We start from the raw sequence: 21,149 nt of genomic DNA, 5'->3' as shown, positions 1-21,149 counted from the left end.
CGCTAGCTAGCTCTACTACACTTCAAAATTCAAGGCATCCAAAATTCTGATCGAGCATTTTCTTTGTGTAACGTAACAGTTGTGTACAATGAGAACTCCATTACTTCAATGGCTTTTCTTGATATCCTTGCTGCAAATAATAATATCAGGTGGCTTCAGCGTCCCAATGGCGGCAGCTCAATGCATGAGGGATCAGAAAATGTTGTTGCTGCAGTTGCGGAGCAGCCTGAGTTTCGACTCAACAGCTTCATCCAAGCTTGCGTTCTGGGGCGAGAGCAGAGATTGTTGTGTTTGGCCTGGGGTGGAATGTGATAGCTCAGGTCATGTGATCGGCTTGATTCTCGACAGTGAAGGAATTACAGATGGTATCCAGAATTCAAGCACTCTGTTCAATCTTCAATACCTTGAGAGGCTAAACTTGGCTTCCAACAACTTCAATTCCATTCCAATTCCGGTTCAGATTTATAATCTTACCAACTTGACATATCTGAAGTTGTCACATGCTGGTTTTGGAGGGCAGATTCCGAATGGAATTTCAAGACTCACAAGGTTGGTTACTCTTGACCTCTCGGAAAATCAAAAACTTAAAATTGAGAATCCAGATTTAAAGCAATTCTTTGAGAACTCGACTCAACTTAGACAACTTTATCTTGATTATGTTGATATTTCTGCCCAAAAGAGTGAATGGTGTCAGACTTTATCTTCATCTCTGCCTAATTTAAGAGTGTTGAGCTTGAAATACTGTGGAGTTTCAGGTCCAATCCATCCTTCCCTTTCGAAACTTCGTTTCCTTTCTGATATCTATCTGGATCTAAATCTTCTGTCCAGTACAGTTCCAAAATTCTTGGCCAATTTCTCAAACTTGAAGACTTTAAGCCTCACTAACTGTGATCTTCAGGGAAAATTTCCAAGAGAGATATTTCAGATACAAGGTTTACAGGAATTGAGTTTGACAGAAAATCCGGATCTTAGTGGCAGTTTCCCATCATTTCCCAAGAATGGATCACTTAGAATGATTTCAGTAGCTCACACGCAATTTTCTGGTTCCTTGCCAACATCCATTAGTAATCTTAGAAACTTGTCCATGATAGATCTCTCCGACTGCAAATTCAGTGGATCAATTCCCTCTACAATGTCACAACTTACAAATCTTGTTGATGTGGATTTCTCAGGTAACAACTTCACTGGCTCAATTCCACACTTCCGGTACTCAAAGAACCTTACCCACTTAGACTTATCTCTTAATGGCCTGACCGGTCCACTTTCTTCTAAGCATTTTGAAGGCCTTTCAGATCTTGAGATTATAGATTTAGGGTCAAATTTTCTCTCTGGCTCTATAAATTTAGCATCTTTGCTTTCACTTCCATCATTGCAGAAGCTAGATCTTTTCAACAATTCATTTGATGGTCAAGTTGATGAATATGTGGATGTATCTGTCTCACAATTGGGAATACTCGACTTGAGTTCTAACCGTCTAAACGGGTCAGTTCCAGAGTACTTCTTTGAATTTCCAATGTTGAGTGTGTTGGTACTTTCTTTCAATTCCTTCAGTGGAAGGATACAATTTGAAAGTCTCCTAAAGCTCACAAAGCTCTCAGCACTTGAGCTTTCTAACAACAATTTGTCAGTTGACATAAGTGGAGATAATTCATTATTTCCCCAGATTACAACATTGAAAATGGCTTCTTGTCGATTGCAAAAGTTTCCGAACCTTAGAAACCGATCGAGTATGTCCCATTTAGATCTGTCGGACAATGCAATTAAAGGGGAAATACCAAATTGGATATGGGAACTGGGTGGTGGAACTCTGAATCATCTGAATCTTTCCCACAATTCCTTAGATGGTCTAGAAAAGCCTTATAGAATCTCAACCAGTCTTTCAATACTTGACTTGCACTCCAATCAACTGCAAGGCCAACTTCCCCTGGCACCAGGAGCTATGTATGTTCACTTCTCACACAACTTTTTCAGCGGTTCCATATCAGATCTTGGAAATTACAACCCATACGCTTTTTTCTTGTCTCTTTCAAATAATAGCTTCACTGGGACAATTCCTGAATCCATATGCAATGTTCGTGATATGTTGGCACTTGATCTATCCAATAATAAGCTGAGTGGGAAACTTCCGTCCTGTCTATTCAACATTACTTGGATTGAGAATCCTGGACTTGAAGTACTAAACCTTGGGAAAAACCAAATCACTGGTAACATACCCGATTCCTTTTCAAGTAATTGCGCTCTAAAATCATTAGACCTCAGCAGGAATGTCTTGGAAGGGAAGATCCCGAAATCTTTGATCAATTGTTCATCATTGGAAATTCTGAATGTTGGGAACAACAAAATTGTAGATTCTTTTCCATGTCCATTGAAGAACTTATCAAGCCTGCGTGTCCTAGTCTTGCGATCCAATGGCTTCCATGGTGACCTTCATTGTGTTAATGCCAACCATAACTGGCTAAATCTTCAGATTATTGATATTGCTTCCAATAATTTCAGTGGTACACTGTCCCCAAAGTTTTTATATTGGAAAAGAATGATTGTTGATGAAGAGACTAAGCAATCTGGGCGTTTTATCAGGTTTGACTACTTGGGGCTTACTAATTACTACCAGAATACAGTAATAGTAACCTGGAAAGGGATGGAGATGAAAATGGAGAAAATTCTCATAGTGTTCACATCTGTTGATTTCTCAAGCAACAATTTTCATGGGATAATCCCAGACACCATTGGGGCTCTCACATCACTTTACGTTCTCAACCTATCACACAATGCTCTCACAGGGAATATCCCTGAAACAATTGGAAATCTGAAAACGGTTGAATCCTTAGACCTTTCTGCAAACCAGCTAGATGGAAAGATACCAGCCCAGCTTGCGAAACTCACCTTTCTTTCAGTCTTGAATTTATCATTCAACGGGCTTTCTGGTATGATTCCGACAGGCAATCAACTTAATACATTTGGACCAGATTCCTACCTAGGAAATCAAGATTTGTGTGGTTTCCCTCTCTCCAAAAGTTGCAAACCACCAACAAGTTTCAATGGCGGAGAATCTGAGAGAGAATTGGGTGATGGCCAATCTGAGATCAAATGGGAATACGTAACTTCTGCTTTGGGATTCATTGTGGGTTTAGGCGCGTACCTTTGGATGCTTTTGCATAACAAGAAATGCAGGGAAGTATACGGACAACTCGACAAAGTTTTCGTGTGGCTATTTGGTCCCCGACAACGAGGTAGAAAATCTCCAGGACGAGGACGCAGAGTTCGCAGGAACCGATAACTTATAACTACTCTAAGCTGCAGCCTGCAGGTAATCTTGATTACCTCTAACGTGATACAAATTTTTCGTATAAGCATTGTTCACACACCGAACAAACTTTTTCTTTAGCCGATTACTCACTCCACTTCATTTGGTAGGTATGAATGATGAGATCGAGATCAATGATTATGGAGGTGATAGCTCTCAGTGGTGCATGTTTGCATGTTTTCTATTCTAGTAAGTCTAGTACGTATATGTTGTGTTATCAATTGGACAATATTTAAGTGTAATCACTTTTGAAGCTAAGGTGTTGGAAATTGTTGGGGGTGACCCATTCGTTTTAATTATTAAATGTTTCAAATCTACCCTTATATACTTCAGTAAGCTTCAATTCCGTTTTGAATGCATGTTTTCTTGTGCGATTAGAGGGCTGTACAACATATGCATTAATTTAACCAGCTAGTTGCTACAATTGGATAGAGCCAATAGTAATAAAAATAATAGAATGTTTTATTGGTTAATGACGGGTGAATTATTGTGAATTTAAATTGTTCAAATAAATATATAAATTCAATTAAGCAGTGGCATTTTTGGTTGCTTTTGTGTCATACTATCATATTTGATTTCAATTAGCATGTTTGTTTGTCTACTTTAATTTTGATATTTAATTATAGAATACAAATTTTTTTTATAGTAATCATAAATGTCATTGTTCTCCTTTTTTCTTTCCTGATTTTGAACATTAGAATAAAAAATAAGAAAAATTAGAAATAAATTAAAAGATCACCCCTGATACATTCAATGTAGAATTTTAATATACACGTACAAATAAGCTTGGGTATATACATGTATTACATATCTTTATATATTATTTATTTTTATTTTTAATTAAAAATTATTTAGTTTGATTCATTCTAATTCATATTTACAACCAAACATTTGCTCTACTTTTTTTCTCTTTTCTTAAAACTCGTTGCTATATTGCTAACTAGTATTTGTCCCGTGCGATGCACGGAAAATATGTTATAAAAATATACCCTATATGAGATTTATTCATATATAAAATTTTTGTTATTTAATAATTATTATTTGTGAATTCCTATGATAAAATTATGAACATAAATATATTTACAATTATAATAATATTTAAGGTGGGTGAATACTACAAATCTTAAACTATATTAAAAATTTAGTACATAGTATTTAATATTACAAATTTTTAAGAACTTAGTAAACTACAATAGTAATTGAATTACAATTTTAGAGTCACCACGGATCAAAATTTTTAGACCTTTGAGATTTCTAACTCTAGATGTAGCAACATACAATTGACATTTAAAGACCAAAATCACAATCTTAGTTCGAACATTGATTTTTTCTTCCAAATACTATCGAATTAAGTGTGTAATCAATAAAAGATGAGAACTAATAATTCGAGAATATAATCTTAATGTTACTAAGCCTACTTCACATCAATTAAGTTGGAGAGTGTTGTTGGATAGTATCCGATGAATCCATTAATAACGCATCTTTATCTTCGTAGTCCTGAATATGCACATCAACAATCTTACATATTAGGCCGCCTAGCTATGCCATATATTAATTTCAAACTTATGAACTTTGGGGTTACATGCAATAAAAAGTATATTTTAAATATACTAAGGGTACATTATATATGTATGTAAGGTACTTTCAATATAAAAATAATGTATTTTTAATATATTAAAAATGTATTTGATATTCATGACCATCGTTCACATAATAATTTGCCAGTAGAAATTGAAATATAAATAAATATAATAAATAAATAAATAAATAAATAAATAAATAAATATATATATATATATATATATATATATATATATATATATTAGAAACTGGTGAAAATTATTATTATTGCAATTATTATTATTATTGTTATTGTTTTTATAATAATCAATATTATTATTGTCTTGTAAAAATTAAATGTTGATTATCACTATTTAATTTTCACAATAATCATAATATAATAACAATATTATTATGGTCTTATGAAAATTAAATGTTGCTTATCAACATTTAATTTTCACAAGACCATATGGCTTTATTATATATAGGATTATTTGATTCCTATTACAATTAATGCCCACTAAGAAACAACAATAAAGTAATTATGTGATAAGAATAATTATTGTATAAATTTTGATGATGTTGCAAATTGTTGGGTGACTAATTCGTTTTAATTAATAAATGTTTCAAATTTTCCCTTTTAATCATACGTTATAGTTAGTGAGCTTCTATTATGAATATATTGTGCAATTAGAGGGTTAGTTGTACAACAAACTCTTGTTGTTCAAGGGGTAACTCACTTGATAGTTAGATGGTATAGCTAGATTTAGGGTGAAGACTTAATTAGGATTGGGTCTTGGTAGTATAATGTGGGAGTTTCCCCCATTGTGCTGTGCTGGTTGTGAACATCAAATACTGGCAATAGTTATCCTGTGAAATCGTGTTCACCATGCACATAGTGAACACGGGATAGATCCATAATTTTTAAGCTGTAGATTTATAATTTCTATATTGTATTGTAGATTCATAATTTCTACAGTATAGAAATTATAAATCTACCCCTATGTTCACCATGCGCATAGTGAACACGTTTCCACAACATAATTTGCAAAATACTGGTCCTTCCACCTAAAAGGCTATTGAGTCATTGTAATTTACTTCACACCCTAACATGATTATAGAATATTTAAATGGTTAATGACGGGTGAATTATTGTGAATTTTAATTGTTTAAATAAATATATATTAATGAAGAAGTGGCCTCTTTAATTTTGAGCACTATTATTTTGTGTCCTACTATTAGATTTAAATCCAATTAGTATGTTTGATTGTCTATTTCCGATATCCCACTACTGAATTCAAATCTTTTAGTAATCATAAATGGTATTCCCCTCCTCCTTCCCTACTTTCCTCACCCAAAAAAAAAAAAAAAAATGGAATAAAAATTAAGGAAGAGAAATAGATATAAATTAAAGAGTTAATAATCAAAATGGTCGCCCTCGACTATGTCATAATTACCAATTTGATTCTCGACTATTTTTCTTACCTAATTAAGTTCTCAACTATGTAATTTTTACTCAATTTCGTCCTATGTTAATTTGTCTATTTGTTGTCGGTCAAAACTAGGGGCAAAATTGTAATTTTATAAAATTTCTCCCTCCTTCCCATTTATAGGTGGTGTATATAGTCATAGAGATGTTCATATTGCTATTTACACCACCAGGTCAAATACGGTTTACGAGATTCTATTTAATAAATGTTTAATTAAAAATTTTATTAATTAAAACATTTTTTTTTTTAAAAACAACCCTTCGCCTTCCCCCCCCCGAGTGTGAAGGTGAGACCAGTGGGTCGCCTTCTCACCGGAGAAGGCGACCCACTGGACTGTCTTCTCATCGGAGAAGGCCGGTGAGAAGGCGGGGGGAAGGGGGGGGGGGGGGGGGAGGGGGTTAATGGAAATAAGATACAAAGAGGACCGTAATTTTTTACCTTTCAATTTCTAGGTTGGTCTTGTTTAATTTATTTATTTTTTGTATCTTATTTTCATTCGATCGGTTGAGTTAGTCCACTGATCGAGTGACTACTCGGGATCACAAAACCAACATTCCCTTCCACAGATCTATTATGAGATGAGATGTTGAAAGGGTCAACTGAATTTATTATAGTATTGTTACATGCATGCCTTCATGGACTGGAAAGACTTGGTGGTGAAAAGAATTTAACCATTTATGTCTTGTGGCACTTAAATATTTAAAATGTGATTGAAAACTCAAATATTTGTGTATTGTGAAATTATACCAAATTATAGTATTTAATTCTAAAAATAATTTAATTTTTATTTTAGTTTTAATTGGTTGCTAGCTATAATATTTGAACATATTTTTATATATGCAAAACGTTTTTTTTGTGAAGAGTTTTTTTTTTGAATGCTTTTGTGAAGAGTTTAATTTTTAAGATATTCTGTTTTTTTTCTTAAACCATATTATGTTGTAATTTTTTAAATAATTTGTGTGTAAATTTAAGAAATCTTGGCTAGATTAGAACTTTTTTTTTTTTTTTTTTTTTTTTGCATTGAAAATTATAATTGTTACAAAATACAAATGGTTAATATTAATTTGTAAAATTTTAATACAATAATTGTGTATAATTATATATGTATAGTTGTTACAAAGCATAAAATTTTAAAACTTTTTCCAACTTTTAATGATTTAAATATAATTATCACTAAATTATGAAGGGTTGTGTTTGCTTGCCTGGCTGATAGGTAAGTCATTTAATGACCAAATTGTGCATATTATTGGTGGGATGGATGGAGTAGATGAAGGTGCAATTTGTAAAGGGTAAATGCAGCACCTAACACAATTAATGTCCATACTTCCTTAGTGTCAGTTGAATTATTTTGTACACTTCAATAAAGTAAAATTTGCAATATGTGCGTTGACCATATTAACGGAAGTCGAAAAAGTCATGGCAGGATTGTAACATATAGCTTCTTTTTTGTTTTTCTTTTCTTTTTGTTTTTTTTTTTCTTTTGAAACATATATTCATGATTTTTCTCCCAAAAAGATTAAATTCCCAATCCCGGGTTCATACATCCCGGTCCAACAGAGCATGTGGAATGATGTAAATTAAGGTAACTCAATGGATGATAAAATGTATGTTCGCACAAGGGATGATAGTGTCTTGCCTATATTTAATCAATCATTTTTAACACAAAGAATGATGTAGTATTTGTTTTATACATTTGAATGGTAAAAGAGAAATCATCACATTACTAATCATACTAGTTGGTGTAAGAGAATCCACATCAATTTGTTTTTTTTTTTTTTTTTTTTTTTTTGCACAATTTTTTAGAAGCCAAATAAAAAAGAGAACGAGAAAATGGAAGAAAAATGAAAAAAAAAAAAGGGAAACAACAATTGTAAAGCTATTCCTCTCCTTCTCTCCTTGGGGCCACAAAAAAAAACCATTTCTTGTAGGAGTTAAATTTTGTCTTTTCTCCTTCTCTCACATCCACCTTATCATGAGTTCTATAAAAAAATCAACAAAAATTCACTAGTGTGGATGTTCTAAGATGTAACATGCATGTAGCTTAGTTATTACCTTTGGGAGAAGTTATTGACCCTGTTTGGTAAAATGACTGTTAGCTGTTAGCTGATTGTGTTAATTAGAAGGTATAAATAGTTGATAACATTAGCTGATTGTAGAAAAATGTTTGGTAAATTAGCTGTTAGCTGATAGCTGTTTGGTATAATTTATTTTCTCAAAAAACTAATTAAAAAAGTTGTTTAGAGTAGCTTTTTGAATTTGAACCTTTTGGAGTTGCAAAAAATAATTAACCAAACATTTATATTGATATTTTAACTAAATCAAACAATTAATAGTGGTCCAATAAGTCAAAATTGATCTATAGGCCAATTTTTTACCAAACAGGGACATTACCTTTCAGGAGTTTTAGATTATAAATATAACTTCATGGCCATTCCAACACCATTATCCATAGAATTATTACATCTTTTATTCTCTAGTTATGGAACTCTCTTCCCCTGTTGAATGTTGGTTAATGGTATCTGCTTGGCTGGCTGATAGGGAAGTCATTTAATGACCAAATTGCGCATTATTATTATTGGGGAGCTGAGTTTTGATGAAGGTGCAAATAGCCAAATATATAGGAAAGTGTAAATGCAGCAGCTAACATAATTAAGTGTGAGTTGCAGCATTTTAATTTGTACTTAGCTTGCTGCTACTTGCTTCATGTAATAGATCAGACCTCAATCATGGCCACCTCATTAAAATAAAATTTGCAATATGTGCGTTGACCATATTAGAGCGGAAGTGGAAAAAGTCATGGCATGCAGCATGTAGCTTAATTATTAGTACCATTTAGCTTATATATGACCATGCATTCGAATACTATTATATATCCATAGAATTACATCTTCTATTCTATAGTACGTTATGGAATTCTCTTCCGCTGTTGCATGTTGGTGTTGTGTCTTCCTGTCTGCCTTGGCTATTGCCCACACAAACAACTTGAACCAAACTGCAGCTCCGATTGGTCGTCCAGGTTGCCCAACCCGGTGTGGAAACTTGGGGATTCCGTACCCATTCGGAATAGGAAGTGGATGTGCATTTGATTCCAAATTCGAGATATTCTGCGACACCCGTTCCAATCCACCCAGCACAGTCCTCACTAGCGGATGGGGCAGACCTATCTTAGTCTATGACATATCAGATACCCAGATACGGATTCCCGGCCCCGGCGTGTTAACCGTCTGCTACGACTCCAAAGGAGCATTGCGTCCTACGGCGCCATTCCCTTTCAACGTTACTTTTCAAACCATGTTGGTCCAAAAATTTAATCACTACAGCTTCTCCCTTGAAAACAAGTTCACCGCTGTAGGCTGCGACGACACTATGATCATATCCAACGGACCCAATGACGTTTCCAGATGCACTTCGCGCTGTTCTAATGCCTCTCAAGTGCTGCCGGTTAATGGGAACTGTTCCGGTATCGGCTGCTGCCAATTACCCATCCCAAAAGGTTTGAACAAGATATACAACATTAGCACGGTCAGTGCCATGAACCACACCAAGGTCCGGTCCTTCAATCCCTGCGCCCTCACCTTTTTAGGAGAAACGAGTCGGTTCAGATTCCTTGGCGCATCTGATTTCAGCAATCCTAATTTTCTACGGAGGGTTTTTGAAACTGTTCCGGTGGTTCTAGACTGGGCAATTGGAGACTTGAATTGCAAAGAAGCGGAGCACATTACCGAATACGCATGCAAAGGGAATAGCCATTGCGTAGATTCGGACACGGGATTCGGAGGCTATAGTTGCAGCTGCGATCACGGCTATGAAGGCAATCCATATCTGGGTTGCATAGGTGCGTAATTTTATTTGCAGATAAATACTCCGCATATACTATTTACTACTCATCCGTTTCATTTATATACTAATATTAAACTTAAAATTATATTAGTACTTGGATATTACTAATTTGAAAGATTTATTTAATTCTAAACTCTGATTCTATTACAATGTAGTATCTATTCTACTGAAGTACAAAGAGCTAATAACACCTCAACTGAGGTTCAAACTCACAACCTCTCATATGGGAGTCCAACACGGGTGCCATCCGAGCACAATGTGAATAACCCTTTAATTATTAACCCATCAGTTGAATAAGTTGTCCTCCCTCTTTAATTTATCAATTGTTATGCCATGCAACAATGTCCCCTTGCAAGGCGGATACGGTTCCGACCAATACGATGCCGTTTGACAATTTTGGAGTAATGGTGTTGTTAGTGGCAGTGTTTTCCTCCACCAATCAGAATTTAAAAAAAAAAAAATTGTCAAAACAACTCAGCGAGACGTTGTGAATATAAAGTTCAAGAATTATGAATATAGGGTTCAAAAATTATGAACATAGAGTTTTATAATTATGAATATAGAGTTCTGTAATTGTAAATATAGAAATTTAATAATTGTGAATATGGAGTTCAAAAATTATGAACATAGAGTTCTATATTTATAAACATAGAGTTCAGTAATTATGAACATAGACTTCTAGAGTTCAAAAATTATGAACATAGAGTTCTGTAATTGTGAATATAGAGTTCAATAGTTGTGAATATGAAGTTCAAAAATTATGAACATAGAGTTCTATAATTATAAACATAGAGTTCAGTAATTATGAACATAGACTTCCTGAAGACAAACGTCGTTAACGGCAAAAGAAAGAAAATTTTATTTTTTAATTGACACGGGGTCATTTTCCACCAAAACGACACCGTTTTAGAATCGTGTCCACCTTACAAGATGGATCCACAATAATTTGCCTTAATTTATAGTTTAAACTTATATAAAAGTCCTTTAAATTTTAGAATCACAAATTTTTATGTCGATATTTGACAATTTTGTTACATATTTAGGTAAAATTAATCACTTCAAGAAGAATTAAGGGGAAATATATAGTGTGCCTATAATTAATAGAAAAGATAGACAATACGACTATAATTCATGTCAAAAACATCATTTCCTCTTAATAAGTCGTTGAAATTCTTGTATTGGACAATCTTAATCAAGTTGGTTGCACGATTAGTTTAGTAACTTCAAGTTTGGCACACTGTATGCAATAGCGACCTATTAGTCGGCAAATTATTATGTGGATCTGGGTCCATCTTGCAATGTGGGTCCGGGTTCAAAAATATACAATTTATATACTGAATGCTCACAATATTTATATACTAAATGTTCACAATTTACATACTGAATGTTTACAATTTTATATACTAAATATTCACAATTTAAATTATAGTATGTAAATTATAAAAATTCTGTATATAAATTATATATTTTGACTTAGGTCCATAGCATAACTATTGCTATTAACTTGCTTTACCTCTTATGATCCTTTAACACCCAAAATATACTTTCAAATAGTGACTCATAGACTTTCTCCTAAATCTCTGTTAAAATTCGTGCATGAATAATGTGAGTGTTCCACGTGCTTGTACTAGACCCACCAACTGGAAACTTGAGTTGCAACGAAGCCCAAAATGGTAGTGTATATGCATGCCATGCGAATAGCCATTGCTTAGATTCGGACACCGGATTGGGAGGCTACCGTTGCCGATGCGATAATGGCTATGAAGGAAATCCATATCTTAGTCCAGGCTGCACAGGTACGTAACCACACAAATATAAACTATTTAGTACTCTATATTTACTTTATTGTATTATGTATTTTTTTTTTTTTTTTTTTTTTAACGAACTGAAGGAGTGTTGGGTTCGTTCAAACATTGGAATCAGAATCCTAATTGGAATCGAATACTTAGTAATAATAATTAATTTGGTGTGTTTGAAAACTCGAAAAACATTTTATGAAAATCACTTCCCAGATTTTCAGTGTTTGGTAAATGGTGAAAAATGTAAGTCAAAAGAAAATGACTCTTTGGTCAAAGGAAAATAACCTCATTTTTTTTTTTGGAAAATGACTTCCACTTTTTTAGGAAGTCATTTTCCAATTTTCACACCAACACCACATTACCACCACCAACACCATCACCACCATACCACCACCATCTCACTACCACCATCACCACAACTACCACCAGTCCACGAGCACACTACCACCACCATCACCACTACTGTAGTCACCACCACCACCACCACCATCCATGCACTTATTATTATTATTATTATTATTATTATTATATTCTAAACAAAACAATTAAAATGTTTAATTATACAATTCTACTCATTTTCCATAAAATGAACCAAACACACCAAGATATATTTCTGAAATGCAACTAAACACTGAAAATGAAAATGTTTTCTAGAAAATGACTCATTTTCCATAAGTCATTTTCCTGACTTACAAACACACCCTAAGTAAAAAAAAAAAAAAAAAAAAAAAAAAAAAAAAAAACATATTTGTTTAATAGTAAATATGAATAGGAATCTAAATCTTATCTTATCTTATCTTATCTTATCTTATGACTATAATATAGCCATATGGTTATATTATAGTTAAGATTTATTTATTTATTTATTACATGGTGCATAAAAATTTAAATTAACCTTAATTCATTTTCATCTCTCTTGCCTCATCCAATCCATCCAAAAACTCACAAATAAACTTCAATTGAGATTATTCTAATGAGTTCAATCTTAAAAATTTAGTACATAATATTTAATATTACAAATTTTTAAGAACTTAGTAAACTACAATAGTAATTGAATTTAAATTTTCAGAGTCACCACGGATCAAAATTTTTAGACCTTTGAGATTTCTAACTCTAGAAATCTCAAAGGTCTACAAATTTTGATCCGTGGTGACTCTGAAAATTGTAATTCAGTTACTATTGTAGTTTACTAAGTTCTTAAAAATTTGTAATATTAAATACTATGTACTAAATTTTTAATATAGTTTTCTTATTTAAATTGTAAATATATTTATGTTCATAATTATATTTTATCATAGCAATTCACACATAATTATTAAGGCTCTGTTTGGCAAACCTAGCTAAAAAGCTATAAGCTAGGAGCTGATAGCTGAAAAGGAGCTGAAAGCTGAAAAGCTACAAGTTCGAAGCTGAAAATTGAAGAGCTGTTAAGCTAGCTGTTATGATTGAAAGTTTTGGTAAAATTAGCTTTTTGATAAGCTGATAAATGTAAAAAGACTAAAAAGGACATCTTCATAAAATTTAAATTAGTTTGTTTACATATTAAAATTTAAAATTTCGTCTTCCAAAAAAAGTAAACACTTTTTAAAATAAAAATATTAGCATGATCATGATCTAGCATCCCATAATGAAGTAGCAATATTGTTGTGAATCTCCTTCATCTCCATAGAGGTGTGACTTAAATTTTCGTTGATGGAGATATTACTACTTGAATCTTGAAGTTCATCGGGCGGTCTGTAATCTGGATGCTGCTCAAACACATTAAACATCATGTCATCTTGTGAATTCTTCCGAATATAATTATGTAGTGCAAATGTGGCCATAATAACATCAATTTGGGTCTCCTCACTAAATTGCGGCATTTTAGCAAGTATCTTCCATCCCTTATTCAATACTTCAAATGATCTCTCAATACAACTTCGCAGAGAAGAATGTGCACGATTGAATGCTTCTTGAGCATTAGTTGGTGGCTCTTGTTCAAATTGAAATTGAAGTCATATTGCTAATTTAAAAATAACATTAATAATAATAATAATAATAATAATAATAATAATAATAATAATAATAATAATAATAATAATAATAATAATAATAAGCTAAAGTTTCATCATAATTGTTTAGCAGGAAACAAGACTAAGGAAGGGATTGACGTGAAAGTTGGGATAGGGGAAGAGAAAGAGTTTTAATTCATAAGGTTAAAATATATCATTACTTTAAAATAATAAGGGTAAAGATGGAAAAAAAGTTAGGAAGCTAGTAGCTTATTTTGAAACGCTACCTAAAGTAGCGTTCCAAAATAAGCTCTTATTTTAAGCTAGGAGCTTATTTTGAAAACATTACCAAACAAAGCTTATAGCTTATTAGTAGCTTAAAATAAGCTATAAGCTCCTAGCTTAGCGTTGCCAAACAGAACCTTTTATATATGAATAAATCTCATATAGGGTATATTTTTATAACATATTTACCGTGCATCGCACGGGACAAATACTAGTAAATAAATATACAAATATATATAATACATACATATATACACATACATATATGTATATACATTAAAGTTTCATATTGAATGTATGGACATTGATTTTTTTTTTTCCTTCTTATTTGTGACTCCATTGTTCAAAATTAGTGGAAGAAAATGATAATGAGTTTTATAATTACTAAAATATTTGAATCTAATAGAATGATAACAAAATTAGACAAATAAACAAACATGGTAATTAATGAGTATCAAACCTATGGTAATGTAGTAAAGTACAAAAGTCCTAACCAAATGCTATTTGAGTGTATTACCACTAGCAAACATTTGACTAATTGAGAGGCGTTTGGCTGGAATTAGAGGTGTAAATAAGCCGAGCAGCTCGCGAGCCATATATATATATATATATATATATATATATATATATATATATATAATCGAGCTCGAACTCAAACTTGAGCTCGAGTTCGAACTCGAACAATCAAGCTGCTCGAGCCGAGCTCGAATAGCCCGAAAATTACCGAGCTCGAGCTCGAGCATCAGTTCTCGAGCTCGAACGAGCTCGAGCTGGAACTCGAGCCGAGCCTCCATTAACGAGCACGAGCACGAGCGTACCCAGGTTCGAGCTTGGCTCGGCTCGTTTACACCCCTAGCTGGAATATAGAAATTGGATTAATGGTAATTAGAATCAAATACTTGAAATGGTATACATAATGCTTAATCCTCTCAACATATATGCATGTTCCAGATATTGATGAGTGCAAAAATCCAGTGACGATGAAGTCATGTGAACAACAATGCATTAACTTTCCAGGTGGATTCAACTGTAGTTGTCTTGAAGGGTATTTTGGAGACGGTAGAAAAAGTGGTCAAGGTTGCATTCTCATCAATAAAAAGTCAGCAGCTTCTTCATGGTTTAAACTCTCTCTAGGTATGTAATGTATATTTAAAAATTACAGAGTAGATACACTGAAAAATATTAATTAAAGTACTAATAAATACTTAATAATCCATATAATACTAGTTACTAACCAAAAGATGGAAAAGTTATTTTATTATCTACTATATTCTTAATAATTATCTACAGGGATAGGATTGGGAAGTTTGGTCTTTGTTGCTCTAGCTACTTCACTATGCTATATCATCAAGAAAACAAATGATGCTAAAATGAGGCTCAAGTTCTTTGAACAAAATGGTGGCTATTTACTAGAGCAAAAGATCACCGATGGAGGCAGTGATGGTACAGGCGTAACCAAAATCTTCTCAGCAAAAGAGCTCAGGCAAGCTACCAATAACTTTGCTCAAGACATGATTCTGGGTCAAGGTGGAAACGGCATTGTATTTAAAGGAATCTTATTACCTAATAAACTCCAAGTTGCTGTTAAAAGATCAAAAACAGTAGATGACACCCAAATTGAGCAGTTCATTAATGAGGTGGCTATTCTTTCTCAAATCAATCATCGCCATGTTGTCAAATTCTTGGGGTGTTGCTTGGAAGCTGAAGTTCCTTTGCTAGTATATGAATATGTCTCTAATGGAACTTTGTATTACCATATCCACCGCGAAGCTGGTGGATCAGATTGGTTATCATGGGAAAATCGTCTGAGAATTGCAATTGAAGCTGCGGGTGCACTTGCTTATCTATACTCATCTGCATCCACACCTATAATCCACAGGGACGTTAAGTCCACCAACATATTGATTGACGAAAATTATACTGCAAAGATCGCGGATTTTGGGGCTTCTAGGTTAGTCCCTTTGGATCATACACGCGTGGCAACACTAGTCCAAGGAACCCTCGGTTATTTGGATCCCGAATACTTCCAAACGAGTTTATTGACAGAAAAGAGCGACGTATACAGTTTTGGAGTAGTCTTAGCCGAGCTTCTAACAGAAAGGAAACCTGTGTCTCCAAATATGAGCGAGGAGGACCGGAACTTATCATCATTTTTCGTTCGATCCTTGAATGAGAATCGCCTGTTTCAGATTATTGTCCCTAGACTGGTAAGGGAAGGGACACTGGACCAACTTCAAAGAATTGCAGAGCTTGTGAAAAGATGTCTTCAACTTAAGGGAGAAGATAGACCTCAAATGAAGGAAGTAGCCAGCGAGCTTGAACGCATAAGAAACTCTACTAAACTTTCTTGGACCGATGAGTCCTCTTGTCTTTTACCTGCAGAGGATGAATCGTTGGATCTTTATGCAGCTCCAATTAACCAGTAGTGGATGCTTCTTTAATTTGCATGTATTGCAACCATATGATAAGAACGAAAGGCTACTTGCTTACGTCTTTCCCGACAGTTATGTGATATTTCTAGCTTATTGTGTTTGTTAAGAATGCCCAGGATGATAATTCAATTCATATTTGACAATATTCTATCAAGTGTGATGGATCTTAAATTCTCAAGTAGAGCAACTCGAGAATAAATTACAAATATAAGCACTAGTTAGCGATATAACTAAATAAATCAAGCTAAGGAACATGTATGTATAATGCCAAAAGTACAGATATAATAGTGTAAAATTGAACTGTTTAACTCCTTTCCCTTCGAATCTTTTAACAATTGATATATAGTGCACTTTTTAAGAATTGACAATGCATTTTTAGATAATTTTTAAAATTATCAATAAAAAAAATTAAATTTTAAACCTAACTCGTAAATACTATACACTAAACAGTAAAAAGTGCATCGAAACCAAACATAAAATCAAAAAACTAAGTCATAAACTTTAAAATCCAAACTTTAAGTGCACTGCACTCTCATATTGTGCAAAGAACAATTTTTAATACTAGCAAATACTAATTTTAGTCCCACGAGTATTAGTAAAATGACAGTTTTGGTCCACATGTTTGATTTCTACCAATTTTCATCCAGACTATTGTTTTAGGGCTAATTTTCATCCAAGACTATTGTTTTAATACCAAAATTCATCACGCCGGTCACACATTCGTTTAAGACATGTCGAAATATGAAATTATTAAGGGTATCTTCATCTTTTTCAAATTAAGATCCCAATTTGAATATGAATAAAGAGATTTAAGCCCTAAGATCGATCCCAATTCGCAATTCTCCTCCTCAAATTAAGGTAGGATGAGGAAGAGAACTGCGAATTGAGATCGATCTTAGGGCTTAAATCTCTTTATTCATGCTCAAATTGGAATCTTAAGTTGAAAAGGACGAAAATACCCTTAAAATTTTTAGATTTCGGCATGTCTTAAACGGAGGGGTTACCAACGTGACGAATTTTGGCGCTAAAAAAATAGTCGTTGATGAAAATTGGTACTAAAACAATAGTCATGGATGAAAATTGGTTGGAATTAAACATGTGGACTAAAATTATCATTTTGCTAATACTCGTGAGACTAAAATTGGTATTTGCTCTTTTTAATACTATAGAATGTATTTTTTAATTTATTTTTATTGGAATAATTTCTCCATTTATATCAATAAAATAAAATAAAATCTTTTTTTTTTTTTAATTTGAGGAAACATATCTCCAAAAATACCAGTAAGCCAAACAGGACATGCATAAGATTTTATCGAAACCAACAAAAGCTTTAGAGCAGTGCGTGCGCAAATTATATCGTGCACCCCGGTGCACGATTGATCATGCACCACGCATCAAAACGACGCCGTTTTGTTTAAGAAAAATAAACAGAATTTTCGCAAAAAATAACTCTGTTCTTCAGTTTCATTTTGTATACACTGCAGTTTCAGTTCAACACAACTACAGTTTCATTTTGATATAACTACAGTTTCATTTAATATTTATACACTCAAATATGTGAAAATGTTATTTAATTTTATTTTATATACACTATATTTTAATTAAAACACAACTACATGATCATTTCAATATAATTACAGTTTCATTGTACAATATACACTCAAATATGTGAAATGTTATTCAGTTTCATTTTATATATACTGTAGTTTCATTTCACCACAACTACAGTATCATTTTGATATAACTGCAGTTTCATTTGATAATATAAAAATAATACGTGAGACAGTGTCGATTTAGACATACTGTAGTATCACTCCGTCATAACTGCAGAAACGGCACCGATTTGATGCGCGGTGCACAATATAACGACTGCAGTGCGTGTGGGAGGTGCCAGGAATTGACTTTGGGTTGACTCATCGATAGGCATTTACTGAAAAGCTAGCAAATTTCATACATGCACTCAGGCCTGTCTTCATTGACAATCCATATAGCAAATTTCATACAAAAAAAAAGACTGTTAAATGTGAATCTACCAAAAGTTAGTAGAAATTAACAAAAGCTGAGGAGCATAATGCACCAAAAAAAAGAAGAGATTGTTAAATGTGAAGCTACCAAAAGTTAGCAGAAATCAACAATGGCTTTTAGAAAGTAAATGAATTGAAGATAGCAGAAATCAACAGAATTAAAGCTTTCCGGAGGTGCGTATGGTAAGGGCAAAGTATACCATGTACCAAGGTCTATATTATATTATGGATACTAGTCTAAAAATGTCAAAGCCATATTTATATTATATTATTATGTGTCTGCTATTAACAAATTATGTATCTGCTATAAACAAACTAAAGACAAATAATATGTTAACGATAAGTATATACAAAGTAATTTATTAATTACATGTACATATTAACAGCATATACATAATAATTTAATTGTAACATGCACATAATTTATTTATTCATCTTACATAATACGTTAACATTGTGAACCTGGTCAATGGTATGAAAATGGCAGGAATTGACTTTGGGTAAACTCATCAATCGGCATTCACGGAAAAGCTCATAGATGCAGACCTCACTCAGGCCTACCTGTCTTCATCATCGCCTATCCATATAGCATATAAATACAATTTGATTGCCACCCAAACTTTCATCTATAGAATCGGTAATATTACATTTACATCTTCGATCAATAGTTATGGAAAAACTATCTGCCGGCCGTGTTGCAGAATGTTTATTAATGGTGGTGGTCTTCCTGTCAGCCTCCGCTATTGCCCAGACGACGACCATTGCTCGTCCAGGTTGCCCCACCCACTGCGGAAACTTGACGGTTCCATACCCATTCGGAATAGGAAGTGGATGTGCATTTGACTCCAAATTCGAGATACTCTGCGACACCCGTTCCAATCCACCCAACACAGTCCTCACTACCGGAGTGGAACAACCTATCTTAGTCTATGACATATCAGATAGGCATATATGGGTTCCCTACCCCAGAAGTTTAACCGTTTGCTACGACTCCAAAGGAGCATGGCGTCCTATGCCATTCCCTTTCAACTTTACTTCTCATACCATGTTGCTCCAAAGATATAATCACTACAGCTACTCCCGTGAAAACAAGTTCACCACTGTAGGCTGCGACGATACTCTGATCATATCCCACGGAACCAATTACGTTTCCAGATGCACTTCGCGCTGTTCTAATGCCTCTCAAGTGGTGCCGGTTAATGGGACCTGTTCCGGTATCGGCTGCTGCCAATTACCCTTACCAAAAGATTTGAGCAAGATGTACAACATTAGCATGGTCAGTGGCATGAACCACACCAAGGTCTGGTCCTTCAATCCCTGCGCCCACACCTTTTTTGGAGAGATGAGTCGGTTCAGATTGCTGGGCGCATCTGATTTGAGCAATCCTAATTTTCCACGGAGGGTTTTTGAGACTGCTCCGGTGGTTCTAGACTGGGCAATTGGAGACTTGAATTGCAAAGAAGCGCAGCGCATTACTGAATATGCATGCAAAGCAAATAGCCATTGCGTAGATTCGGACACGGGATTTGGAGGTTATCGTTGCATCTGCGATCACGGCTATCAAGGCAATCCATATCTGGGTTGCATAGGTGCGTAAATTAATTATTATAAGCTAACTTAAAATAAGCTATAGGCCATGTTTGTTAAAATAGTTAGTTTATCGGTCAATTTTGGCTTATTTGACCACTATTAATTGTTTGAGTTAGTTAAAAAATCAATAAAAGTGTTTGGTTAATTAATTTTTTATAACTCTAAAATACTAAAATTCAAAAAGTTGCTCAAAGTAACTTTTTCAATTAACTTTTTGAAAAAAAAGAAATTATACTAAACAGTTATCAGCAAACAGCTAATTTACCAAACAGCTTTCTACACTCAGCTAATGTTATCAACTAATTATACATTTTAATTAACCAAACCAGCTATCACCTAACAACCATTTACCAAACACCCCAAAATGACTATAATTCGTGTCAAAAACATCCTTTCACCTTAATAAGTTAAAAATTCTTGCATTGGATGACAATCCTAACCGAATTTGTGGCACGATTAGTTTAGTAACTACAAAATTACAAATTTGAGGCTCTGTATGTGGAAGTGACTTATTAGCTGCTCTACCTCGTTGTGATTCTTTAGCACCCAAAGTGCACTTTTAAATAGCGACCTGTAGATTTTCTCCTAAAAATTGTTGCATGAATAATAACGTGAGTGTTCCACGTGCTTGTACCAGACCCACCAATTGGAAAATTGAGTTGCGACGAAGCCAAAAATGGTAGTGTATATGCATGCCATGCGAATAGCCATTGCTTAGATTCGGACACTGGATTGGGAGGTTACCGTTGCCGCTGCGATAATGGCTATGAAGGAAATCCATATCTTAGTCCAGGCTGCACAGGTACGTAACCACACAAATATAAACTACTTAGT

General features: G+C 33.8%; 2 protein-coding genes across 2 annotated transcripts in view; both read left to right on the top strand.

Annotated features, from left to right (window-relative positions):
- On the top strand, positions 1 to 3,600 carry LOC109181953 (receptor-like protein 12). Its single transcript, XM_019331937.1, has 4 exons — positions 1 to 2,204; positions 2,349 to 3,170; positions 3,233 to 3,307; positions 3,415 to 3,600. Exons 1-4 carry the CDS (start codon positions 89 to 91, stop codon positions 3,492 to 3,494), a joined length of 3,093 nt encoding a protein of 1,030 aa, XP_019187482.1. The 5' UTR covers positions 1 to 88; the 3' UTR covers positions 3,495 to 3,600.
- A 15,771-nt stretch (positions 3,601 to 19,371) lies between these two features.
- LOC109181958 (wall-associated receptor kinase 2-like) overlaps positions 19,372 to 21,149 on the top strand; it is a 5,294-nt gene continuing 3,516 nt past the window's right edge. Inside the window, exons 1-2 of the mRNA XM_019331944.1 lie at positions 19,372 to 20,257; positions 21,055 to 21,117. Of these exons, the coding sequence (XP_019187489.1) occupies positions 19,396 to 20,257; positions 21,055 to 21,117 (925 nt within the window). The 5' untranslated portion in view covers positions 19,372 to 19,395. The remainder of the gene's footprint in view (positions 20,258 to 21,054; positions 21,118 to 21,149) is intronic.

This window comes from Ipomoea nil, unplaced genomic scaffold, assembly GCF_001879475.1.
Source record: "Ipomoea nil cultivar Tokyo-kokei standard unplaced genomic scaffold, Asagao_1.1 scaffold1043, whole genome shotgun sequence".
Taxonomy (NCBI): domain Eukaryota; kingdom Viridiplantae; phylum Streptophyta; class Magnoliopsida; order Solanales; family Convolvulaceae; genus Ipomoea; species Ipomoea nil.
The sequence above is the reverse complement of the archived record's forward strand: the minus strand, read 5'-3'. Positions and strand labels throughout refer to the sequence as shown.